The sequence below is a fragment of the Daldinia loculata genome (genome assembly GCF_022478755.1).
Source record: "Daldinia loculata strain CBS 113971 unplaced genomic scaffold F4817scaffold_84, whole genome shotgun sequence".
In the NCBI taxonomy this organism is placed as follows: domain Eukaryota; kingdom Fungi; phylum Ascomycota; class Sordariomycetes; order Xylariales; family Hypoxylaceae; genus Daldinia; species Daldinia loculata.
In genome coordinates this window covers 1,203-26,337 of record NW_026054938.1, presented here as the reverse complement: position 1 = coordinate 26,337, position 25,135 = coordinate 1,203, and the positions used below count along the sequence as shown (strand labels likewise).

The following is a 25,135-nucleotide window of genomic DNA, read 5'->3' as shown; positions in this document are numbered from 1 at the left end:
CGGAATGCCTGGCATTGATGACATGGCTCTGGTGACGAAGATCGGGTATGCAACGCAAGATGAAGTAGCCTCATGGCAACATAAGTCAAGTAGGTTAGGTAGTCAACGGAGCAGGTGATTGATCAGCTATTTATGAAGGACCTAAAGGTTAGCAAGATATGATACATAGTAGTTAGTTTATAAGAAAAACGGAGATAACATATTTCACGTCAGAGCCAAAACGGAACGAGGCGGTACTATTTTATGCAAACTATGCAAAGTATGTACTTTTTGTTAAAGCGGCACTGATTCAGTACTTACATAACCGTATAGGTACACTATCAATTGATTCAATGTTCAGGTGCTTTTATCATGTACATGCGTTAGGTACACGTCTACACTCTCGTTCCTGAGGACGTGCCTTATGTACATAGTATCTTACAAGGTTCCTGACCTCAATCCCCCCCCTCCCCTCGGTTCTCCCTCTATACTTACATACCTTACCTACATACTCAGCAACACTCACCAACTAATGATACCCTTCCCTCTAACAACTACATAACATACTTGGACAAAAACTCTCATAGATTCGATACCCTTCTTTCTAAATACGTACATACTATACAGCAGTGCTGACAATAATCTCTTGATAACCTAACCTCGTCTATGAAAGACCTTACAAAATAGTAATAATTCCCCTGCCGTTTTGTTCGGCTGCCTGCGTCTTCTTCTCCTTTGTGCTTCCCCTCCTAAACCTAGCCTCGGTGTCGATCGCGTACAACGCGCTTGTGTGTCTTTGTCCCTCCGACGAGTTGTCGAATCAACATTGAACTCTTCGACGTAATAACCTAAACCGACGCTCAACTTATTTGCGATACTGCCCTGACTCTTCTTTTTCCCTTTTTGACGTACTCCGTTCGCGATATTCGTTGCGACCCCTGCATTCTGAGTTGAGCTCCTTATCGAGCTCCTCCGCCGGCGAGCAGGAGACTGCCCCGGCCGTCCTGCTAGCACCGCCCTATGCCCGGTTCGTCTACCCGCGATACCTCTCCGACCTCGTCCTCCTCCGTGGGGAAAAAGAGTCGTAATAAACGATACCAAAAACTTACCGGAAGTGATATCTCAGGTTCAAAGAAGAAGGACAAGAATGTTAAAGAAAGCGGCGGGGTTGTCGCAGCGGTGACGAGACATGGGGCCAAGTTCTCGTACGTACCCCGTACCTCCTATCCAGTCGTTATCGAGCAAGTTGTCGATTCGCTGGTCGCTTGGGATTTAATCCGGCTGTAAATGGAACTTGATGTGTTAACTGTAACTTAGTAGCATCAATAATGCCAGCGATGCATCTCCGCCCTTTGACTCCCCTCTGGCGTCTCCGGAGCTGAAACCTACAGTTCCCGCATCCATACCCACGAACGGCAATGCAGCGTTCTCCCCGATGTTGGATGCGGCTTCAACGACCTCTGTATCTGCCAGCACGGCCCCGAGTGCTAATGACTGGGCGCGAGCGATGGGGCCCTTGGCTGGTTCGCCGTCAAACTTGATAAGTATCATGGGCGACTCTCCACCAACCCAACCTTCTTCGTACGAGGATCCGCGGTCCCTACCATATGCCTGGAGTGCGCAGCAACAACGACAACACTTCGTAAACGGTCATGCTTATTCTGCTTCCCCTCCTACTGGAATCAGGCGACCTTTGAGCTTCCAGCTAGATGCACATTATCCCACGAATGACATCCGGTCTCAGGCGTCATCGCCCCCTGGAGTGCGAAGAAGTTCGATGCATTCACCATATCTGCCGCCTCGGATTGGGTCTCATCCGCCGTTACCTCACCAGCCTCAAGCTCACTTCTACGGTGCTCCTGATATTGACTTCGATTTGAACGGCAAAGCTGGCTTGAAACCGGGTGAGAGGGGCTTTTATTTCGGATTTGACACTCTTCCGAACCCAAGCGGGGCTCAGACGTCGGGCAGCGATAATGTTGTTCTTGCGGGCTACGAAGGTGGCATCGATATTTACAGCGCTACAAAGCATGCCGTAGAACCGCTTGCCAGTTTGAAAGGACTGCGGGGTGGTGTTTATAATGCAAAGATCTTACCCTGGAATGGCATGTCGGATCCGTACGGCATCTTTCCTTTAATTGCCCTTGTCATTCATGGACCGGTGGTACCACTGGAGATCCCCGAGATAGCTGTTGACCACCACTCTAATGAGTCGTCCAGTCCTCGGCTAGATGGTATTCATACGCCCCAGTCAGATAGCAACCAGCGACAAATCAGCATTGGAAAGACGCTACCAATAATAGACGCCTATCAGACCACTGTCGAGGTATATTCTCTAACAACCAACAGGCTTGTTGATGTACTCCTGCAGGCACCAAAAACCCCTATTAAGACTCTAGTGACAAACCCGGTCTTTAGAAGCCCGCCACCAGCTGGTGCTTTTCAACTTCGCACCGATGCCGGGAGCGTTCTGATATCTTCAGGGGTTACGGGTGAGTGCTGGATATACCGGCAGACGAAATGCGAGCAAGACCCTGGGTGTCAGTTTTGCTGTGTGGGCAAGGTATGGACAAGTTTGAGCGGAGGCTCAACCCCTGAGAAGGATGGTAGCCAAAGCCCGCTTCCTGCTGGAAAACGTCCGCAGATGCCTATCGTCGCAATCAACGGTAGGTGGCTGGCGTATTGTCCACCAGCGCCTTCACCTCAGAAATCACTCAACCCGTACATTCCGGTACCGCTGGAAGGCAAAGCGCCCGGCTTAGCGACCCTTGCTCCTCCCATCCTGCCAAATGAGAGTTCGGATGTCGATCAGCCCGTTCCCGACGGCGTTATGAACCGCATAATGAGAGAAACTACCCAGGATTTCATCCAAGGAGCTCGGTGGGTTACGAAGCAGTCGGCTCAGCTATGGAAAAACTACTGGTCTAAGCCTGGCCAGCAAGCACAATCTCGCCAGCCTCAGATGGGCTCACCGCCCTGGAATGGGGGGTACTCGGGCAGACCAGATGCAGCACAATTTCCTCCGACTTATGGCATTCCCGGTCAGGCGGTATCTAAGGAACCGGGTCTAGTATCGATCTTAGACCTACAGGGCTTGTCAAACTCAGCTGCAATTCACCACGTTACTACATTCAAGGCACCACTTGGTTGTAGCTTTTTGTCGTTCTCTCCGACTGGTCTATCCATATTCACTGCGAGCAGCAAAGGAGATGTGCAGACAGTGTGGGATCTGATGCGTATTCAGTACACGAAATCTTCGGCCTTGCAAAATTCGCAATTGGCTAACGGTCACACGACACGAGTAAGGCAGGTCGCACAGTTTTCACGGATGACTGTCGCTCGTATCGTTGATGTAGCGTGGGCGAGGCCAAACGGAGAGCGAGCCGCGATGGTGACCGAGAGAGGCACAGTACACTTGCTCGATATGCCTCCGAGTGCGTTCACCTGGCCTCCTCCTCGTCGCCGGGTTAGAGTCGAGGACGGATTGCCCGCGGGTCCTGAAAATGCACCCTCGGCGGTTTCGCTGGCATCAAATGCACTTAGTTCTGCTTATGGTGCCACTCGGACTTTGACTTCCCGCCATCGGCGTACGAGCTCAAACTCGCAAACGCCGTCTACTATCATGGACCGCGCTGGATATGGAGGTAAGGTACTTGCTGCAGGAATTAGCCATTCCTTGGGAAACGCCGGGACCGCCATTAGCCAGCTACGCCACACAGGCGAGAACCGTGTCAGCTTACCACCCGGTAGCATGTTGCCTGGCCCGTTTTGCGCGACATGGATTACTGGCAAGAAGTATCACAACCTGTTCGTATTAGGGGATGGTTTAGTTAGGACTTTTCCAGGAAAAAGCAGAAGGCCAACGACCGGAAAGGACAAATCTCGTTTCCAGCGTGGCAATCAGTACAGGGATTTCAAGTTGAACCACTTGCCCAATGATTTGATTGCGCCGTCTATCAAGCAGATTATCGACCCTATCGAGGATCTTGACCCAATTAACCAAGAACATGATGGTGGCAACACCTTGGTTTTCAACCCCCGACCACAACTTACCGACGCCGAATATAGTCCTGAGACTTTCATCCCGCAAGCTGAGATAGAGTCTAGTGCACCCTACCAGCCGTTCCACACCGATAGGCGGGTGGGATTATATTTATATGGTGACGGGTCTGCAACTTCTGTATCCGAACTTCTCCAGGCTACAACCCTGGAGGATACGCCGAGGGGCGGCAAAACTCGGCGGTCCTGGACACCTCCGAAACAGCCATGGGCTTTCGGAGAAGTCTTAAATGTGGACAGGGTGAATGTGGGAATAGTACACTTCGTTGAAGAGGATATCAGTACCAGCGTCGATGACCACCGTGCCCTACCCGCCTCGGCTATGGAGCGGGTCCTGCAGGTTGGCGAGAACGATGAGCAAATCGTAGTCACGACCCGACGGCGTAGAGGCGGTAATAGATCTACGGACGCCGACGAAGACGGATTCTTTGAAGACGATTGCGAAGTACTTGATTTTGCGGACCAGAGAGTTTGAGGTAGATGCCGAATTTGGAGGAATTGGCCTTGTTACTTGTATAGGCGTCTCGGTTCAACACGGGAGTTTGATTCTCAGACTGCGCAAACATGTGCGAGAGGCAATAGACGAAGCTATCTCTGCGAACACATCCTGTTAGACCCTCGCTTATCTGGTTTGGATTCGGAAAGGCACGGAACGGTGGGATTGCCGTCTATTGCATAAGTCATATTGCATTGCAGACACGAAATATATAGTCCCATCAATACGGAGTTGAGAACGCAACTCAATTAGATACCGTCAAATCACCTCTGGCATTCATCTTCCAGGACGTGAACTGTATTGATCATTGTTCATTTTTTACCATTAGGGGTTTATTATGTAGATTTGGCGACATAGATCGGCCAGCTGGCTCAGGGGCAACACTTGCAATGTCATAATTAGAGTCCAATTAAGTCTAACTTTGCCCAATTTCTCCGTGTATGTCAAGTAAATGTTTTCCGAATTTTCGAAGCCAAATACCATCTACGCCTTCTTCTTAGATGCTGCGGCCTTAGCCTTAGCAGCCTTTTTCCTGTTGCTACGGATCATGACGACGCTCAGGAAGGAGCCAACAACGGCGCATCCGAGTAGGATGAGGATAACGGGTAAACGAATAGCCCAGACCCGCGGCGGGAAGAAGTTGTGGAGAGGGTGGTCTGAATCGACGAAGGGCTATGCGTAGATGTGTTAGACTGCGGATTGAGATGAAAAGGGGGAAATAATGTTGCCGTACCATAGCCAACGTCCAGATCGAATAGTAGAGAAAGACGACGGAGGCGGCCACCAGCATGGCTAAACCGACGAGAGTGCCGAGCTGCAAAGTGATTAAAGGTTAGTAAGGAGCTATACTATACCATGGTATGATGCGCCCGGCGCAAGAAGTCAAAGATGAAAGATGGGATATTAGACGTACCATTGTCGGTTATAAGATGGTAAACGAATAGATTTTAGGTTTAGGTAAAGAACGTGGTGAATTAGTAAGTAGATAGTTGGTATTAGCTTCGTCTGAGTCTGTTGCTATTGAGGTAGTTGAGGTAGATGATGACCTGGCTAGAAATCGAAATCTCCCATCGAACGAAACGAGACGCGACACGAATAGTGAATTGGAATAGTGGAACAATTACCTAACAATTAGAACTTTGGTCTAAGGCCTAGGGGCTTGAGGGCTTGAGGGCTTGATTATGTGGCTTGTACAATACTGCCAAGCTACCTAAATGCAGGTGTGTTACCAGTGGTCCCACTTTCCCGAGAGCTATCCAGCCTCGTCCAAACTTTCGTCACGTTCACATTTGCCCTTGCCTACTTCAACTTTTTCCATCGCCAACTTCATCCTTTTTCAACGACAACTTTCTCGACGGCGGGGATAACTAACTAGTTGGTTGTAGCTCGGACCTTGGGTCATTTGTTCGCTACTCTAGCCTATATAATTTATTCTACTAGGGTAGTAAGAGACGATGGCCGAAGTCGAGACGCGCCACCTAGGCGAACGATCGCCGAACGAAGTTCCCGTTCCTCGCTCTCCCCGTCGCGATCCCGATCGTGGTCAACGTCGCGATGGTGGTGACACGTATAGACCTGCGCGCGACCGCGGCCGTCGCTCACCTCCCCGCCAACGTTCGCCACCTCGTCAGCGCACGCCGCCCAAGATGCCTACCGAGGAGGAGAAGCAGGCGGCAGCAAAGGCCGAATACCAGAAGCTTTTAAACATGCGATCGGGAGGAACGTATATCCCTCCTGCACGTCTGCGAGCGCTGCAGGCCCAGATTACGGATAAGACAAGCAAGGAATATCAGCGGATGGCTTGGGAAGCGTTGAAAAAGAGTATTAACGGCCTTATCAATAAGGTCAACGTCTCCAACATCAAACATATCGTTCCGGAACTGTTCCAGGAGAATTTGGTCAGGGGACGGGGACTCTTTTGCAGAAGCATCATGAAAGCGCAAGCGGCAAGTTTGCCATTTACCCCGGTTCTGGCAGCCATGGCGGCTATCGTCAACACGAAGTTACCGCAGGTTGGTGAGCTGCTTGTTAAGAGACTGGTCGTACAATTCAGGAAAGCGTTCAAGCGGAATGATAAGGCGGTGTGCTTGTCATCGACTACGTTCATTGCGCATCTAGTCAACCAACAGGTTGTTCACGAGATGTTGGCTGCTCAGATGCTGATCTTGCTGTTACAAAAACCGACGGATGACAGCGTAGAAATTGCGGTTGGTCTAACGAAGGAAGTGGGACAGCATCTGGAAGACATGAACCCGGCCATTGCAGGTATCGTCTTTGACCAATTCAGAAATATCCTTCACGAGGCGGATATCGACAAGCGGGTGCAGTTCATGATTGAAGTTTTATTCCAAGTACGGAAGGATAAATTTAAGGACAACCCTGCGATCAAGGAGGAGCTGGATTTAATCGAGGAGGAAGACCAGATTACACATAAGATGGATCTAGGCGCGGACCTGGACGTCCAAGATGGGCTCAACATCTTCAAATTTGATCCAGAATGGGAGGAAAATGAAGCAGCTTATAAGAGGCTACGAGCTGAGATTCTTGGGGAGGGAAGCGACGATGATGAAGATGACAATGATGAGGACGAGAGCTCCGAGGAAGAAGACGAGGAGCAGAAAGCCATGGAGATCAAGGATCAGTCTAACACCGACCTTGTTAATCTCCGTAAAACTATCTACCTCACCATTATGAGCAGCATGGACCCCGAAGAATGTGTCCATAAGCTCATGAAGGTTAACCTACCAACTGGTCAGGAACCTGAGCTACCTTCTATGGTGGTAGAATGCTGTAGTCAGGAAAAGACGTATTCAAAGTTTTTCGGCCTGATTGGGGAAAGGTTTGCTAAGATCAATCGTCTATGGTGCGACCTTTTTACCCAGAGCTTTGAAAAATATTATGAAACAATTCACCGGTACGAGACAAATCGACTACGAAACATTGCGAGATTCTTTGGCCACATGTTTGGTTCGGACGCTATCGGCTGGCACGCTATGTCTGTCATACATCTAAACGAAGAGGAGACGACCTCTGCTAGCAGAATTTTCATCAAGATCCTATTCCAAGAAATCTCAGAAGAGCTCGGTATGACGAAGTTACAGGCACGAATGCGGGAGGATATGTTACAAGAAAGCTTTACGGGTCTGTTCCCACGCGACAATCCCCGTAACGTACGATTCTCGATCAATTACTTTACCAGTATCGGTATGGGCGCCCTGACGGAGGAGATGAGAGAGTACTTGGCCAATATGCCGAAGCCAGCTCTTCCCGCACCTCCCGCCGTCGACAATTCCGACTCAGATTCCGTGTCTAGCTATTCATCATATACTGGTTCCTCCTATTCGTCTAGGTCTAGATCTCGTACACCGCCACGAAGGGCTCTTGATAGAGGCCGATCGATATCTCGAACACCGCCGAGACGAGCTAGATCGGCATCGTATAGCAGGAGTAGGAGTCCATCCCGCTCCCGATCGCGTTCGTACAGTTCGTCTCGGAGCCCGTCTCCGCGGCGGACTAAAAAGAGATATTCTGGCTCCCCTAGTCCGCCTCGTGGTCGTCGTGACTCAAATCATTCGCGGTACAGATCGGTAACCCCACTGCCGGCACGGGGAGCTGGTAGGCCTCGTTCGTATAGCCGTAGCCGCGGCTCCACACGATCTCGTTCATACACACCTTCACGGAGCCGCAGCCCGCCTCCTCGCAAAGCAGCAGCGAGACCGCCGACATTGAGTCGGAGTCCGCCACCGCGTAGGGCACCAGCGAGACGAGATTCATACTCGGCTAGTCCCCCTCCTCGTCGAGCACGCCGTGGCTCGAACTACTCCCGATCTCGATCCCCTCCTCCGCAGCGGGGCCGTTCCTCTAGATCACCATCATCACCCCCGAGGCGACGTAGAAATACCAGCTCTATCAGCAGCGCTCCCAAGAAGAGGCCGCGATACGATAGCCGGTCACCTACCCCTGTCGATAAAAAGAGAAGACGGTACAGCTACAGCCCTAGCAGATCTCGGACAGGATCGCCGCCGCCCCGCGCGAAGCAGGATAGTAGGGTTAGAGGATAGGTACTGCACATGTTGAAGCGTTTCTGTCAAGGTGGGGAGTATAGCGTAGGGTGGGTGTAAGGTAATGAAGAATGGACTACGGAATCCATAGCTGTGTTTCGCCGTTGCCTTTTTTGAACTTGCTCTTGCACTTGCGCCGGCTGGGTTTACTTCGATGTAAAATATATCACAGACTGGAGTTACCGCAGCAGTAGATTAGATATCAAAGCATTGGCCGTAATTTTACAAGAATGTCTCACCAGTTAATGATATTGCTCCTATAACAACTGACTGATGTCTTCGTGCTACATGTGAATATTTATCCATAAAGCTAATGCTAGCTGTTAGCCGACGATGAGATTTCCAGCTGCAGACAGCCTAATTAGGGTGCGTCAGCCTTGATACCTGACGTTGGAAGCCGTCTTGCCTACACCATTGACCTCGTGGCGCATTATGGCGTTCACGTTCGGACCCGAACGACCAATGATTATCGAACCCCTTACTTACTAGGGCACTAATAATAAGATTAACTGCTAAGGGGCTTGAACATAAGTCGAACCCTTTCAACCTACCTCAATAGCATATATTAGCTACCCCCTCAACATACGGCTGATGGGTAGTGCGAAGTCCTTTTGTACTATCTCTATAACCATAAACATACAACCATATACAAGATCAATGGATTCTATGCCACAAGAGAATAAGCTGCCTACTTTAACTAAGGATGCTGAACATGCGGCCAAGCATCATCTTACTCCTATGTCACCACCTGTTGAAGAATCGAGTGGCGCCGACGTGCGCCCTCTAAGCTGGCTGTTTGGTCTCCGTGAAGTCCCACAGCAGCCAGGCTCTTCCATATTCCAGGAGGCGAGTCTAGCATCTCAACCGTTGCCTCCTAGTAAAGATCCGTGGTACAAGGCACCGGCCGGTTTTGAAACTAAAGAGCCCGGTACTATCCTCAGGATACGTCCTGCACCAGGTATTCTTGCCTTTATTGGTAACAGCTCGACTTCGTATAATATACTCTACCGCACCACCGATTCACGCTACCGGCCCTCTTGGGCTGTTACTACGTTACTCATTCCTAAATCCTTCTATGTCTCTCCTTCGGGAAAGACGGCTATGCTGTCTTACCAATTCGCCTATAACACGGCCAATCTTGACTCTAGCCCGTCGTATACCTTGAATCGGGAGCAATTGCAGTCTAATATTGATCTCGGCATTCAGTCGAATACCTCGCTGCTTACTGAATTGCTTGGACAAGGCTGAATCATTAACACTCCCGATTTCGAAGGCCCTAATGCGGCTTTCGGTGCTAGTGTACTGGCTGGACACGCTACACTTGACTCAATTCGCGCGGTTCTCAACTTGGCGCGCTTGACTGGTGATGCCAACATCACTACCACCATGTGGGGTTACAGCGGCGGCAGTATCGCCACCGAGGCCGCCGCCGAACTGCAGGTTCAATACGCCCCTGAGCTCGACATCTCCGGGGTCGTGGTAGGAGGCCTAGTAGACCATCTCTCAGATAACATGGACATGTTAAACAAGAGCCCCATCGCCGTTTCCCTAGTAGCCGCCCTCCTCGGGACGACGTCGCAATACCCCGAAGCCGCGGCGTACGTCCGCAGCCGGCTCCGTCCAGAGACCGCAGACGAGTTCCTCAGCGCTAAGGACATGGATTTTAGCGCTTCCCTACGAGCTTTTGCGATGAGGGACATCTATAGCTATTTCGTAGGCGGGGCGGCGGATCTGAAAGATCCGGTGCTGCGCAAGGTGTTCGATGTGGAAGGGAGACGCGGGTTCCATGGGGTGCCTGCTATGCCTATGTTCGTATACAAGGCTATCGGGGATGAGTTTTGCCCGATAAATCTGACGGATCAACTGGTGGAGAGGTTCTGTGGTAGGGGGGCGGATATCGCGTATGAGAGGAATAGCGTCGGAGGACATGTGTCTGAGATCGCGAATGGGAAAGGCAGGGCGGTAAAGTGGCTTTGGAGTATTTTTGACGAATCTTACGTCCCGGCTGCGGAAGGGGGTGTAATCCGAGATGTTGCGGTAAATACATATTCCTCAGATAATACGTAAGAACCTGTTTGCTTTGTTTATTAACGCTTGTTTTCTTTTTGTCTAGAGAGCCTATTGTTAACAAGCAATGGCATTAGCTTGATAGCTAGAGTGCCATATAGCTCAGTTTTTACTACTTGGTATCATTCGTTTTAGCATGGAGTGATCTACAATGATTATAACACAGCCAAGTCGTTAGGTACTTAATATACTGTCACACTTTGCGGCAATAATATGACGACCACCGTAAATATGCTGGTTCTATGGGATAATATATCCAGTCTCACGTGCGTTTCCACCTCTGTTATACCTTATAGGTTGCTTACCTACACGTAGAATGTGTTATTGCACTGTTCAGGTATGTATAAAGCCTCAAACTAGGTACTGCAGATACATGCATGATATTACATGTTTACATGGTTAACTCGGCCTAACGCCTTATAAGGATTTGCTTCATGAAGGGCAATTGATACCTACTTGCTTCCATGTCAAGCTGATCGATTATTTGCCATCCATGGATATCATCATAGACAATTGTAAACGCAAACATAGTGCTTTACCTTTTAAATACACTATATATAGTCGTATACAGCCGAACTTTCGATAGAATACATTTTGGTTAGCTATATTTCTATTCACTGTTTATAACCTCTCGTCTCTCGGAGACTTGCTGCTTACTCTAGGTAATATAACCATACACAAGATTACCAAGTATACCTACTATTGATACAACTCGAAAGAGTATTTACAGGGGATGTTTGAGTATTCTAGCTGAAGCAATTCGGTGTAATATCGTCAAAAAAGGGCACGCTGTCGGTATATTAGTTACTGTTACCATTTAGTTGAGCCTCGATGCCTACGTAAATAGCTTTGAGGGACTGGTATACTTTTAGAGAGTTTATGGCTTTTCATTACTATATTTGATTCTGTCAATTGTACGTATTGAGGCTCTTGGGGGGTAAGCAGAGTTTGTTTACTTCACATATGATATTTCAACTTTACCCTCAGTAAGACGTACCTATGTACTACATATAGATACTGAGTACCTACCAACCTAAGGTAAATACCATACGTACGTACCTACGTAGGTGACTTACCTAGGTACTAAGGTACGTCTCGTCTAGTTAAGAGGTACCTACCTATCTTGCTAAGCATACTTACACCTATGTAAGTATGTGGTAGGTTAGGTAGGTATGTTAGCAGTTGCATGACTCACGGACTATCTTTCTCAAGAGAGCACGGTTAATAGTAACGCAGTATTTTGTACCTTAGGTACAATCCAAGTTATTGTTCGGTATACGTACCAACCTCGGTGGGTAAGTTAACATACCTAGGTTACACATGTGGAGTTTTCTCTTTGACATTGGCTGGTATGAAGGTACGCATCAAGGTACGTATCAAGATACTAACCACCCTTCATAGTTCAAAGTGTGCTTGCTACTGTCACCTACCTCGACAACGGGGCTGAATGTTAGTGATTGCTCCCCGGTTGTCAGTGTCAAAGTGGGGCGACTCGGGTCCGGGTTGACTCAACACTCACTCCGTCCGGTCATGTTGCGTGGTAACTCTCGACACGGACCTATTTTATACCAACCTTCAACCTAGGTCGTTACAGTCATTGTTTTTTACTAGTGACAGACCTTCAGCTGTAAGGTGGTCTATGCCTCGGATCTGAAAAATATATAAACATGGCCTCCCTCCCACATTTTCAAACTTTCTAACTTTCTCTTCCCATCTTCTCCTACTTATGCTCAGTAGTCAAAGTCTTTCCTACATACAATCATCGGAACCACATCAGACAACAACCTAACATCTTCAAAACCATTCATCATCTACCACTTGTCTCACCCTCTCCATCATCATCTACCACTTGTCTCACCCTCTCCATCACCATGTTTGGCCTCTTATGCTCTATTGTCAATATGGCACTGGGACCGGCACCGGCACCGGCACTGGCACCGGCTTCGGAACGGGTCTTCGCCGTGCCCGAACTCCTCGAAAACATCCTTTCGAAGGTTAACAAGACTTATCTTCTCGTCGACATGCAGCGGGTATCTAAACATTGGAAAGCCGTCATCGAGGGATCGCCTAAATTTCAGAAGGCCTTATTCTTTCGCGCAAGCTCTACCTCTATGACCCCGTACAGGAGATACATCAAGAATCTCAAGTTGGCGTCCGTCGCCCGGCCGTTCTTCAGCGTAGCACTTTTTCAACGCTATGACTCCGAAGACAAACAGTCTAGTCACATTTGGATGAAGGATATCGTCTGGCACTTCGACTCTGATGTCAAACCAAAATGGCTAGTCAAAGACGCTTCTTGGCGCAAAATGTTTGTGTCTCAGCCACCTATCAAGAGACTTCATTGGGAAATTCAAAGAGACGACCAGGAGAATCACGGACTATCCTTGCCTGGAACCATAGCAGAGCTTGAATTCCCAGAAGGATTACGGATGGGTGACTACTACGACCTCATCCTTGGCACTAGGGGCACCCACGAAGTCGTATGGCCGAACGTGTTTGGGAGGGTCCTGAGCCGTGCCGACGGGAGTGATCCGACTCGGCGGATGGAATACAAGAACGGGGGAGCGAACGAGAAACATGCGATCCTGGTCAAGCAGCATGTATTTCCAGATGAGGAGCACCCGACCCCCAGCCGGGATGACTATTGGAATCCCACAGACCTTCAGAAATATCACAAGAACATTCGTATGGTGAAGGGGCTGGATGTCAAGACGACAGATGGGACTGTGACTTGGAGCTACAAATGGCTGGGAAATGACAGCGCCTCGGGTATGAGGATGTTCCTTCGCGCGGCGCAAGAATGGATCCCCGAAGTTGACGACTACTATTATTAAAGGCGCTATCCCGCCATATGGTATGTCTTAATCGCCTTAGTCTTCATTGAATTTAAATGCTAACTAATTAACAGCATCAGGCGATTAGCTCCGGGAGACTTTACCATAGTGCTCCTCGGTGAACCCAACTTCCTCGGTCTACTAGGATAGGAAAGGGGTGATGGTTTTCGCACGGGCGTGGTTTGGTGTGGGCGGATTCAGTATGCAAAGAGCACTTCGTCTAGCTACTGCCTAGAGAAGTGAGGATGGTTCTGGCTTGGTTTCGGAGGATATGGTCCGTTTATCCTTGAAAGGATAACGGAATTTGGGAGGGACGAGAACTAGTTGTCAGATGGACAACGTACCAACTTACCTAAGATTGGTAGAGAATCAAGCTCTTTGCTACTCACACGATGTCGTATTTTCCCGGCTAAGAATCAAGATTGTGATGACTATATATGTGCATGAAATAAGTTTTTGGGTAATGGGTTTAGTGTAACCCCCCCTGTTCGCAAACTTGGTCGTATTTTCAAAGCGGGAAGTAGGTTTTGTATGTCTGGCCACTACATGTGATTCGCTCATAATGATTATATATATATATATATTAATACATTGCCGAAGAAACTACTATCAAGCATATGAATGATTGTATTAGTAGGTTCTTACGAAAACAAGTGAATTTCTATATCAAGATGTACCTAGTAAGAACAAATATGTATCAAAATTCTAAAGGCCGACTCCCCTTCATAACCGTGTATGATACCTAAAGGAGAAAATATGTACCTAGTTATACATATAAAAAGCAAGAGTTAAAGTGAAATTAATATATCATAACTAGTATAATGTTCCTATCGCTACTACATTGAGGCGGCGGGGTCGAACAGCGGGAAGTTGGGTTCGCACACGGTTCCGGGCGTAGGTAGTTCTCCCTCAAGGAAATAGTTTTGAATGATAGAGTTTGTGCAGTTTGAAGGCTGCGTGAGAGACAGGTGCTGCACGAAATGGTTAGCTCCCAGTCTGCAGGGTATAAAATAGGGGCTGAGAAGATAAAGGAGAAAGAAAAGAAAAGACCACTCACGCCGTGACCGTTATGCGTAAGAAGAACGCTTCCCTCGAAGCCAGAGCTCATGTTCTTAGCCGAAGCGAGCGGAGTGACGGGGTCGAAACTGTTGCCGACAAATAACACGGGGTTCTTGGTCTTGACCTGGAAGTCACCCTCGTACCGCTCCTTGGCCTCAAATCCCCATTGCGCACAGGGCATTACATAATATCCCCAGGCCCAATCCCAGAACCACTTGCTGGTCTTGTGATACTGCTCAAAGACAGGCTCGAGATCGGATAACTTATTCGTCCGCAGTTTCTTATCGCCGCAGCGGATCCCTAGGATTGCCTGGTCTTGAGACGGGATCGAGAATGCCAGGACCCGGTTCACGAACGTCTCGAGGTTGCCCTCTAGCACATCCTCGAGCGCCTGGGCTAGGCCGGGCCAGTTCGCTGGTGAGTATAGCGTGCTGAAGATGTGGGCCTTGAATAAATCGTAAGCGAACACGACGGTACCGTTGAAGACGGGTGGGTTGTTCCGGACGGTGTCGAAGAGCTCGGTCATGGCTGCTTCTAACTCATCGTAGGTCCTGTTTTTTGCTAGGGCGCAGTTGTCGGGCATTGCGATACACCCGCGCATGAATTCCTCCCAGGTAGCGTCTATTGATGCCACCATCTCAGGTTCGCCGCTAGGTTTCTACCCGTTAGTTGGATTTTCTTATGGGAGGTTATACCGAGAAAAAGGGGCACATACAAAGAGTTATAGTACTCATGCGCATTCATCACACCATCGAGAACAACCCTCTCTACCCTATCGGGGAACATCGCGACAACGGTAGCTCCCAGCGTAGTACCACCCGAAATTCCTAAGCATCAGATTAGTTAGCTTACCAATGCGTTAACCTTTGGTTTGCGACTGAGATCACACTCACCCCAGTATCGAAGCATGCCATCTTCGTTCAGGGCGTCGACGATTGACATCATGTCCCTTGCGACGAATGCCATGCCGACAAATTGGCCCGTCTCTTTCTGCTGGTCGTGGCACTGGGTCGCAATAATGTTACCTTCGGCCCAGAGTTTACCCACTGTCGAGTCCGCACCGCCAGCCAGGCTATTTCCCATAGCGGCGTAATACCCTGTGGTATCGTCGGGCCAGCATGAGAACCGGAGAGTTTTACCCGTTCCTCTATACAGCATTGTTAGTGTCTATATGACAATATGGGGTATAGTGAGGGAAAGGACTTACCTTGGGTCCCAACTTATGAGATCGTGGTAACCTCCAGTAGTCCTATTGCGATAGGAGTGTTAGTCAACCTTTCTTCAGATTAAATCGAACCGAAGAGCTCGGCGATATTAAACTAGTATAACACGTACGGGCCCATCAGCTCTGCATAAGCAAGCATGCTTTCCAGACCGTCTTGGCCCGGACCGCCGAAGTTGAGGAGAATGCTACCGCGTTTCGGCTGCTTCTGAGCCGGGTACTTGATTAGATCGAGATTGAGAGTGTCGCTACAACTCTTGTTGGTGTAGTCGAGCGGGACGGACAGTTGGGCGCATTGCACCGGGAGTGTAGTGTTTAGTTTGCATGATCCCCATTTGATCTCTGTATTATTACTGCGGCGGACGGTCGCCGCTTTGCTGGCATGGGGTACGAGCGAAAGGAGTAACGGAAGAAAAGTCTTCGAAGATACCATCTTGAATGTAGTTACTTATGAAGCTGAGATGTCATGCAAAATTCGATTGCCCTAGTCGAGGCATTTCGAATCATCTTATATATTTACAAAAGTAACTGCATGACAGTCGCAAATTAACATTGCCATCCTCCTACCTATGTCACGATGCGGTATCACAGCCCCCCTTTTACAGCCGCAAGTGCCATCGACGTAAATCTGGAGAAGCTTATTCCCATACGGCGAATCAATTCAACTCCTCCTTTGCTTCTGAATACGTTGGCCAATCAGGGTCTCTGTTCTGTAAGATTCATACGGCTCTTGGCAGATCGAGAATACGCCGTATCTGTACCTAGGACCCTTGCGTTGTTAATCCTTCCTATTGCGGCCTATCCCAGCCCTACGCCTTAGCCCGCTGGATCTTGGCATCAGAGCTGAGCGCTGCTTAGGATTACGCTTTTTGTACAGCCAAGACTTGGCAAGGGGATGGTTGTCAGATTCCATTGAGAACCTATGGTCATTGGGCGTTATACGTCATCTATTAGGTATGTATACGGCGTACAACTCTCTATAATATTATGTAAAAAAGAGGCTTAAGAATTCTCGCTTAATTTGTTTCCCGATGATCTTATTTCTTAGGTATCTATTGGGATTTCCACTTAGTTAAACTAAATACTTTAGGTTGATTAACTATTGCTCAAGATGTCAACCCTCCTGGGGTAGAATGCATCTCGATCTTGATAGAAATCTCAGTCTATGGTTGCTGATAACTCATAGCTTCGGTTTTCATTAGTAAAACGGGTGCATTTATGCTAAGCCGAATACGATTTTACTTACGATGAGTACTTGGTCCAAGTCATATCTGCCGCCGCAGCTGAGTTGCGGGACCTGAGAGTAGTTCCTCGCCAGTTCCTCTCTGGTATTCTGGAGGACCTAAAGAATCTTCTTGTTAGCATTTGATTACCCTGGATTTGATACCAAGACGCACGTTTACATATGACTGCTCGGGGTTCTCTCTCAGAGTCCTAAGAAGTGCCCAAGACATGGCACCAGTAGGTGCTCCGGCAATGGATGTATCCGCAGAGGTCTGATCGTCAGCGCATCCAGAGAACATCCAGACATCTTTGCCCTCTGTCTCCCAATGTTCTTCGAAATTCTCAACGGCGAGTCCATCTTCGTCGACATCCTCGTTCCGACGATGATGCAGTCCGTTGAAGAAGTCAGTCGCACCGCCGAGTAGCATCTTAGCATCCTCTACTTTAGACATGGAAAAGCCGCTTTCGAAAAGCCCCTCGGCTGCGCGAATCAACCCGATTCCTTTCTTGATCGTGTCAACCATATTGACATTGCCCTCTTCGTCGGGTCGATAGACGTAAGGCAATTCGCAGGCTGAGCCGGAGTGACAGCAATCAAAGAGTATGGTAAGACGGCATTCGGGGTTCATTGGAGAGACGATCGATCGATGCAACTAGGCAACGAATTATATTAGTATTTGAATCTTGTAGAAGTAATATCAAAGGGTGCCGAACTTGTCTGAGAACTCACTATTTCGCTTGAAATCTGTCCGTTTTCTGCAAAGTCGACCGGACATATTGTATCATCGAAGCTGGTTCACATCAGGGGTTAAAATTCCTAGACAGTTTACTTACCCTCACAAACTTACCCTGAAGGTCGATCCCTAGCATCACTTCTAACTTGGGCTATACATACATATTAGCCCTCGCTGCACACATACTTGGAATCAAATAGCTAACATCCATGGCCGGAGTAGCTCAGCCAAAGTATATCACCAGGCTGATTTCTGGTAACCAGCCAATTGATTGCTGCCAGAATGTTGGCGCCTGTCGGAAAAAAGGGAGTACCATCATTTTCAGGGATATCCGACAACATGACCATGTCGTGAGCGCTGGGTGAGAAGCCTCTCTCCTCGACCAAGAAGTTCCTGATGTTTTCCGCGTCATTAATGCAGCCATTTAATTCATGCTCGGATCCGAAGTAGTTGATGCCAATAAGGAGAGCCTTCTTGCGGGCCATGATGCAACTTAAATTAGGCGTAAATACTTATCTACCTTACCTTGGTATGTAGGTAGGTAAAACCGGTGAAATATGGAGGTTGAGAATGCGCATTTAAAAAGACGAATATTGTATCTAATCTACCTAAAATATGCCGTATTTCCGAGCTCGATATCAGTGAAACGGCGGCCTCATTGATTTACTATGTTAGGTACCTTATAAGGTAACACTACTTCGTACATACAGGTACAGACCCGTACATATGTGAGCTTTAGTGGAGCATGGGTATGGGCATGATGCGTGATGCTTCATGCCTTACCATTTCAGGGGAAGTTGTTACACCCGCATGTTGCCGAGATAGGAGCTGAACTGTGTACGGATTAAGGGTAAGTAGTCACATCCTTCTAAGCTTGTTCGTCGTAGGGCTGAATCCATAGACCGCTACAATTACGGATCCGTAACGGGAATAAATGATACAAGGATCGTCCCCTTAACCGAATGCGAATTCAACATTTCAAATCCACGAATTACACTTCTACATCGTGAATATCCTCTCCATTTTAGTTATCACTAGCCTAACCAACCCACTCCTAGCTCGCTTTCCTAAGCCTTTAGCTGAATGCCTTGATGCGAATCCGATTGCATACAGCGAGTCCAACAAGCCGATTCAAGTCAAATAATCGTATATATTTAACCGTATCAAGTTAAGCCAAATCTTTCGTGAATTGAGGCTTACCTGGCCGTATCGTGGGATTGGCCTGAGCAGCGTGTTCGATGAGCCAGGTCAGGTCAGATAACTGTAAAGACTTGACCTTATCCGAGTCAGGTCAAATATATTTAAAAATGAGGCTTACCTGGCTGTATCGTGGGCTTGGCCTGAGGCACCTATCTTATCGATACAGGCAAAAATTTAGGTAATCAAAATCCACGCTATCCAATTGGTTAGATTCGAGGTAATCTAAAATAATACCCACTCAACCCTACCTTTAACGCTTTTTTACCTATTAAAACACCAAAAGGTTATCGTGACCTTAAAAAACACGATTACAAATAGCCTTATTACCTTATACGTATCAAGGTACGTACCTTCTTTTTTTTTTTTTTTTAATAGCTTATTATTACGTCAATTGTAAAAAGGTACTAGAAACAACCTTATATTTACTTTAATATAAAACGTTGCCGATCATAGTTTGCTTTAAATCGACCAATTATATCCTATAAATATATATTAAAGTGGGCCTGAACAGCCTCAACTTATCTGCCTACTAGGCAAATAAATTTTTTTTATACCTGAACTGGATAGATATCCCGAAAAAGCTATCTACCCAGGCTAGGTCAGGTCAGGCCCGAGTCAGGTCAGGCTATTAACTGACTCATCGAACACGCTGGGCCTGAGGCCCTCATACAACTTTTTGACCAAAACACCAAAAATATCATCGTGGTTTCGAAAACACGATTGTTGCTAGCCTCAGTACTTATGGGGGTACATACCTCTTACGCACGTGCCAACATATGCAAATGGGCTCAAGATGTTACGCGCTTTGCATCGTCGGCACTGCATTACGCGTTTATTATAACACGTTATTTTAAAGTTAAAAAAAAAATCGAAGTTTTATATTATATTGAATTGTATGAAAAGCCCTTGAATCGTATTGTTTTAACGTTAGCACAATTATACATTAGTTACACGTTTTAAAAGTTGTTTAACTTCAATCCAACCAATCATATCCTTTAAACATGCATATTAGTGGGTTTATATGGCTTCAACTTATTTTATTACTGACCAAATAAATTTCTTTTTGAATTTAACGCGTATATATAAATACGTTAAAAATAGGATTTACCCAGGCCCGGCTAAATCAGGATCAAGTCATTGCATAGCCACGCGGCACAGCAGAAGAGAACTATCCATCATCGCTATGTCTGAATATAAAGTGCTAAGATTTCCGACTACTGTGGAAGGCCAGACTTTCAATGCGGCTCAACCAAGATAGATCTATTCCGTATTCAGTCTCAGAATGTTCTTTAGAGGCAATCCTTTAGGTGGCCTAACCTTCTTTAGCTTGGCTGGGCTTATTAATGGAGTGAAGACAAGCAGCGGAATAGTCCATGGCGGTCAGTGCAGCTCAACCGACGTAAACTACTTCTACTCGATTCCGTACGCGAAACCGCCTCTGGGCGAACTACGCTTTGCACCTCCAGAGCCCTACAATAATTCGCGCGGCGTGATCAACGCCACGACACCGGCACCAGCATGCATTCAGTTCTTGGGATCGTTCGATGAGAGGACTGCGACGAGCGAAGACTGGTTGGTAGCTCTGCGCGGTTGTATATACATATAAATTTGAGTGGCTCTTCACTAACTCGCGTAAAATATACATAGTCTTTTCCTGGATGTCTGGGCTCCGGCCTCTGCTACTCCCGAGTCAAAACTTCCCGTGAAGGTATGGCTATACGGAGGAAGAAATCAAGGCGGTGGGATTTCAGATCCGACATATAATGGCTGTTTCTCTGCTGCGGACTCCATTGTCGTCTCTATCAACTACCGCGTCGGTCCTTTGGGATTCTGGGCGCTGTCGGATCTTGGCCTCACCGGAAACTATGGCATCATGGATCAACTTCTTGGCCTACGCTGGGTGCAGGAGAACATCGTAGGGTTTGGCGGTGATCCGGTAGGTCTATACCCTCGTCACGTTGAAGAATACCTACCTACCTATGCATCACAGAGTAATCAAGGTTAATAACAATTCTGCTTTAGAAAAAGGTCCTACTCTTTGGACAATCTGCCGGCGCTATTGACTCTTTCGTTCTTGCTACGTTACCCGAAGCACACCGATTAATGAGAGCTGCTGCTTTAGAATCTGGAGCTGGGAGAGTTCTACCAACAGTAGCCGACACGAGAATATGGTATTCAGAGTTCCTTTACGCGATGAACTGCACGCAACATGACGTATGTGTCAGGCTCCAATCTCTATTAATTTATTCGGCATACTTATCAGTACTTAGTTATCATGTCTTCGAAGCGCCCATGTCGATAGAGTCCAAGCAGCAGTGTCCGCGATGCCAAGCACTAGCATAATAACCGTTAACACAGCCCTCGTCAATAATGGCACAAGGTCCTCTTGGACCCCCGTGATCGATGGAAAGGTAATCAAAGAGCAACCATCAACTATCGGAGTTAGGGTCCCTTCAATAGTAGGAGCCACTACTAGGGAGGGCTCTATATTCGTCTTATCTTCCTACCTCACAACCTGGAAGGGAAAAGTTCCTAGCCTATCGGACTATGATGATTTCCTAACCCTAAACTTTGGACCACTAGCGACACGAGTAAATGAGACGTTTCCATTAGCCTCTACCTTTAACGGTTCAACACTTACCGCTATGGAGGTTATTCTTACCCAGGTATCATACCAGTGTCCATCATACCGGGCTCTACAACTGGCATACAAGAAAGGAATTCCTGTATGGAGCTACCGATTCGCTCACGAGCCTAGTTGCGCCTGGTATGCCCCGATAGAGGCGGATTGGATACCTTACCTGGGGGCAACGCACACGAGTGAGATCCCATTCGTGTTTAACTTTACCAGTTCGATGCCACCCCCTAACGGGAATTGCACCTTCTCGAAAGCAGAGCAAACATTGGCCCATGAGATGAGTCGCGCGTGGACAAACATGGCACAGATAGGGATACCGGGTGACAAGAGTATTTGGCCTGCCTGGACATCGCACGAAAGCAAAGGTGTAGTACTCAGTGATGCAATGGATGTTGGTGTGGTTGATTATGCTACTTGTGATTTCTGGGGGGAAATCGATGAGGATCTTAATAAGTACCAGAGGTCTCAATCAAGCCATGTATGATACTATCTCTATAAAGTATGGTTAAGCTAATTGTCGTTTCTTACCCCTCGACATTATTGAGGATTAGGGGCTCAGCAGAATCGAACACTTGTCTGAGATGAAGTATTTTGTCCATAGAACCAACCGCCGTGCTCTAATTTATTCCGCCACCTAGCTTAATACGATAATCTGGTACCGGTATAAAATACTACCTATTCATTGTGTCGATGGCCTATCCTCTTAAAGATCTCGTATGCTCGAGCTGCGCAACCAACGCCGCCCAGTGTTAGCATTATCCCATTAAATAGAATCAATATACCATAGCTCGTCCCATAACTCCGTGGCCACCAGAGCGTTTTATCTGTACCATTAGCTATCAGCACCTCACTTATAGGCCCGCTTACAATGCTACCAACACCTCTCGCCGCGGCGGCAAATCCCCACAATACGCCTAAATCGGCACGGGGAGCTCGCTTCTGTATCTCAAGACCTATGCCGACCCACGTTGAGCTCCAGCCGCCAGCGAAAACGCCATAGAAGAAAGCAAAGGCGCACAGAGCCCCAAAGTTAGCTGCGAACCCCCAGGCGAAGAAGACGGTAATGGCGGCACCTAGAGACAGAATGAGTAGCGATATGGAGACGTGGTAACGGTCAACTAAGTATCCTGTGCCAATGGCACCGATAACCGTGGCAGCGTTGTAGAGCGACAGCATGCCAGCCGCATCCAATGGTGATGCGCCAAAGCGCTGGGCGAATGCTACGCTTTACATTAGCTCACTAAAGTCGAGAATAGCTACGAAGAACAATGAACAGTGTAGTACACATACACGGCAGGTGAATACCAGGCAAGAAGTTCCCGAGGGCCTGGAAAATATTACCGGCTTGAAGTATAGCGAATATCGGCGTAATAATGAATCCCAAAGTTCCGAACCCAGAAGACACAGGGATACGTGGTGGCTTGACTCGCGGCCGAAGGAAGTAAATTGATGGGATAGATAGCGTAGTGACGGCGATGAACCAAGCAATCAACATAGCCCGGTGTCCGTACTTCTCGAGGCCCCATGTCATCAGCACGCTGCGCACGTCGTTAGCTGTAGAATATGAATGAATATCACGCGTCAACATACGGAACGATGATCCCACCCATGCCCGCGCCACTCTCCTGGATTCCAAAGGCGAGGCCTTTGCGCTCGATAAACCACTCGTTCAGGAACTGTATCGTCACCGTATTCACAACGCTAGCTCCGAGTCCGTACAAGATGCCCTGCGTCAGAAGTAAATGCCAAACCTCGGAAGCAAACGCGGACGCAAGTATAGCGAGACACGTGACAGCCGATCCAGCAACGAGGGCCGGCCGCCTGTATGCTTGATATCGCTGCAGGATGATAAAAGACAGAGGCGACGTCAAGTATAGGATTCCCTAAGGATCAACGTTAGGAGTTTGCAGAGAGAGACGAATTGGAGTTGAGTTGTTCCTGCGGATGGAGTGTCCACGTACCAGCGCAGTGGTACCAACTGCAGGCAATCCCTCGGGATGGTCAGAAAAGGGCGGGTGAGAGGACAAGTAACTCTGGAAGACGCCGTATGAGAAAGGAAATCCCCATGTCAGCGCGATCATCAGAAAACAGCCAACCCAAAGAAAAAGCCACGCATGTTTGCCGCGATCCGGTTCTGGGTAGGTATGAGCTGGTGTTCTCTCTTGGTCCTCTCCTAAATGGCCAAATTCAATTAATTCCGAGCTTGGGTCTTCAACCAGAGCCAACTCTTGGCGGTCCATTGTTTGTTTGGTATCTAAAATATTTATATATATGAGCTTTTCTAGGCGTGTATGTAGTTATTATGATTGAGTTTGTTCGGTATTTTGGTCTGCTATATATACATCTCTCTCTCTCTTATACGTAATGAGGAAAGTTCATGTCATCCGCATCTTTAAAGCACACAAACTACATAGCATGTAGTTTACTTTGACTGGCTTGGCACGCCCTAAACTAGCCGATTGATGATAAACCGACCGTATACGGGGGTTTTACGCGCTGTCGTTAGAACTAACTTAGGCCGTGATCGGAAAAGCTTCCTAAGAGGGGACGTAAAGGGGTGGGGTATCGCATGCGTATTTCGTAATAAACTATCTTTCTTATAACTATATAATATTATTATTGCTAATCTTGGCTTGGGATGAAACTTACGTGATTAAAGCTCCCTTACCTCAGGTAGTCTAGCACCTCGGCCGAGTAGCCGCTAAAGATTAGTTAGATTGAAACAGAACTTTGTAAGTCTTAAATACCTGTTAAGTGCCGGTGCCCAATGTCAATACTCTAGTTTCAGTGAGTTTCTTGGGTAAAATATCAAATATTTTCAAAATTTAAAAGTAAATGATATTAAGTGCAAGGTGCTGGGTAATGAGAGTTTAATTTCTAATTGTATTATCCAAATGCGAGAAGTCTGGTTCCGAGGTCTCATGCTGTTCTAAGAGACTCTTTTAGAATGTCATGTTCTCAGTGTTGTCATAGTTTACCAAGCTTTTCGCTTTCCCTCATAAGTCCACAACTTGCCACCCGATTCTCTAGTAGCCTCATTAATCACCTTGAAGGTACCGTCACAAGAGTCCTTTACAGTGACAAGCGCTTCGTCTAGGTTAACCGACTTCGCTGCTGTGTTTCCCATATCGGTTTGGGTCCATCTAGTTATAAGGAGAAACTAGCTGCGTTACCCGTTCGCGCAAGCTAGGGATGGGTTTTATGCGCATAATTAATCAATTATGCGATATTATACGTATAATGCGTTAAATGCGTATAATACGCATTTTATAATTGAATAATTATATAATTAATATATAAAAAATTTTTAACTTTAACCACGTAAATTTTTACAATTATAATAACATTTATTTTAATTTTAAAAATTAATAATTTAAATTAAAATATAATTTATAAATAATTTTACATTTAATTAATTTAAAAAAATTAATTAAAATAATTTATTAAAATTTAACGTAAAATAATTTTAAACACGATATTTTATTATTAACATTATTTTAATTTAATATTAATATGTTAAATAAAAAAAGTCCGTTTTTTAATTATACGTATAATTTATTAA

General features: G+C 47.2%; 9 protein-coding genes across 9 annotated transcripts; 5 read left to right on the top strand and 4 right to left on the bottom strand.

The window, feature by feature from the left end:
* Positions 1–439: 439 nt before the first annotated feature.
* Positions 440–4,793, top strand: F4817DRAFT_290869 (uncharacterized protein). The gene is made up of 3 exons (XM_049299670.1): positions 440–1,006; positions 1,106–1,184; positions 1,297–4,793. The coding sequence occupies exons 1-3, from the start codon at positions 1,000–1,002 to the stop codon at positions 4,511–4,513; spliced, it is 3,303 nt and encodes a 1,100-aa protein (XP_049154323.1). The 5' UTR covers positions 440–999; the 3' UTR covers positions 4,514–4,793.
* F4817DRAFT_290860 (dolichol phosphate-mannose biosynthesis regulatory protein) lies at positions 4,766–5,656 on the bottom strand. The gene is made up of 3 exons (XM_049299669.1): positions 5,448–5,656; positions 5,268–5,348; positions 4,766–5,206 (listed from the first exon to the last, which is right to left on the bottom strand). Exons 1-3 carry the CDS (start codon positions 5,448–5,450, stop codon positions 5,018–5,020), a joined length of 273 nt encoding a protein of 90 aa, XP_049154322.1. The 5' UTR covers positions 5,451–5,656; the 3' UTR covers positions 4,766–5,017.
* A 159-nt stretch (positions 5,657–5,815) lies between these two features.
* On the top strand, positions 5,816–8,862 carry F4817DRAFT_352361 (MIF4G-domain-containing protein). Its single transcript, XM_049305222.1, has one exon. It carries the CDS (start codon positions 5,989–5,991, stop codon positions 8,593–8,595), a length of 2,607 nt encoding a protein of 868 aa, XP_049154321.1. The 5' UTR covers positions 5,816–5,988; the 3' UTR covers positions 8,596–8,862.
* A 390-nt stretch (positions 8,863–9,252) lies between these two features.
* Positions 9,253–10,663, top strand: F4817DRAFT_369173 (LIP-domain-containing protein; the record flags this gene model as incomplete). Its single annotated transcript, XM_049307324.1, has 3 exons — positions 9,253–9,369; positions 9,439–9,800; positions 9,894–10,663. 3 exons carry the CDS (start codon positions 9,253–9,255, stop codon positions 10,660–10,662), a joined length of 1,248 nt encoding a protein of 415 aa, XP_049154320.1.
* A 1,900-nt stretch (positions 10,664–12,563) lies between these two features.
* F4817DRAFT_320608 (uncharacterized protein) lies at positions 12,564–13,496 on the top strand (the record flags this gene model as incomplete). The annotated part of the gene is made up of 1 exon (XM_049301203.1): positions 12,564–13,496. One exon carries the CDS (start codon positions 12,564–12,566, stop codon positions 13,494–13,496), a length of 933 nt encoding a protein of 310 aa, XP_049154319.1.
* Positions 13,497–14,126: 630 nt separating this feature from the next.
* On the bottom strand, positions 14,127–16,377 carry F4817DRAFT_352357 (TAP-like protein-domain-containing protein). Its single transcript, XM_049305221.1, has 6 exons — positions 15,891–16,377; positions 15,763–15,804; positions 15,449–15,702; positions 15,271–15,382; positions 14,554–15,205; positions 14,127–14,467 (listed from the first exon to the last, which is right to left on the bottom strand). Exons 1-6 carry the CDS (start codon positions 16,208–16,210, stop codon positions 14,333–14,335), a joined length of 1,515 nt encoding a protein of 504 aa, XP_049154318.1. The 5' UTR covers positions 16,211–16,377; the 3' UTR covers positions 14,127–14,332.
* A 332-nt stretch (positions 16,378–16,709) lies between these two features.
* F4817DRAFT_352355 (peptidase C14) lies at positions 16,710–18,496 on the bottom strand. Its single transcript, XM_049305220.1, has 6 exons — positions 17,941–18,496; positions 17,850–17,886; positions 17,732–17,792; positions 17,175–17,654; positions 17,024–17,119; positions 16,710–16,963 (listed from the first exon to the last, which is right to left on the bottom strand). The coding sequence occupies exons 1-6, from the start codon at positions 18,218–18,220 to the stop codon at positions 16,958–16,960; spliced, it is 960 nt and encodes a 319-aa protein (XP_049154317.1). The 5' UTR covers positions 18,221–18,496; the 3' UTR covers positions 16,710–16,957.
* Positions 18,497–20,217: 1,721 nt separating this feature from the next.
* F4817DRAFT_369167 (alpha/beta-hydrolase) lies at positions 20,218–22,153 on the top strand (the record flags this gene model as incomplete). The annotated part of the gene is made up of 4 exons (XM_049307323.1): positions 20,218–20,507; positions 20,583–20,871; positions 20,958–21,149; positions 21,206–22,153. The coding sequence occupies 4 exons, from the start codon at positions 20,218–20,220 to the stop codon at positions 22,055–22,057; spliced, it is 1,623 nt and encodes a 540-aa protein (XP_049154316.1). The 3' UTR covers positions 22,058–22,153.
* Positions 22,154–22,248: 95 nt separating this feature from the next.
* F4817DRAFT_362097 (putative MFS monocarboxylate transporter) lies at positions 22,249–23,813 on the bottom strand (the record flags this gene model as incomplete). The annotated part of the gene is made up of 4 exons (XM_049306482.1): positions 22,249–22,793; positions 22,864–23,111; positions 23,164–23,456; positions 23,535–23,813. 4 exons carry the CDS (start codon positions 23,811–23,813, stop codon positions 22,249–22,251), a joined length of 1,365 nt encoding a protein of 454 aa, XP_049154315.1.
* Positions 23,814–25,135: the final 1,322 nt, after the last annotated feature.

Excerpts from the sequence above, each read along its gene's own strand:
- F4817DRAFT_290869 (XM_049299670.1), top strand. Across the intron at positions 1,185-1,296 it reads AGACATGGGGCCAAGTTCTC|TAGCATCAATAATGCCAGCG; the intron begins GTACGTACCCCG and ends ACTGTAACTTAG.
- F4817DRAFT_290860 (XM_049299669.1), bottom strand. Across the intron at positions 5,207-5,267 it reads CGATCTGGACGTTGGCTATG|CCCTTCGTCGATTCAGACCA; the intron begins GTACGGCAACAT and ends ATCTACGCATAG.
- F4817DRAFT_352361 (XM_049305222.1), top strand. The coding sequence starts at position 5,989 with ATGGCCGAAGTCGAGACGCGCCACCTAGGCGAACGATCGCCGAACGAA.
- F4817DRAFT_352357 (XM_049305221.1), bottom strand. The coding sequence starts at position 16,210 with ATGGTATCTTCGAAGACTTTTCTTCCGTTACTCCTTTCGCTCGTACCC. Across the intron at positions 15,805-15,890 it reads TATGCAGAGCTGATGGGCCC|GACTACTGGAGGTTACCACG; the intron begins GTACGTGTTATA and ends CTATCGCAATAG. Across the intron at positions 15,206-15,270 it reads CATGAGTACTATAACTCTTT|CGGCGAACCTGAGATGGTGG; the intron begins GTATGTGCCCCT and ends GTAGAAACCTAG.
- F4817DRAFT_352355 (XM_049305220.1), bottom strand. The coding sequence starts at position 18,220 with ATGGCCCGCAAGAAGGCTCTCCTTATTGGCATCAACTACTTCGGATCC. Across the intron at positions 17,655-17,731 it reads GACAGATTTCAAGCGAAATA|TTGCATCGATCGATCGTCTC; the intron begins GTGAGTTCTCAG and ends TTCGTTGCCTAG. Across the intron at positions 17,120-17,174 it reads CCGAGCAGTCATATGTAAAC|GTCCTCCAGAATACCAGAGA; the intron begins GTGCGTCTTGGT and ends AAGATTCTTTAG.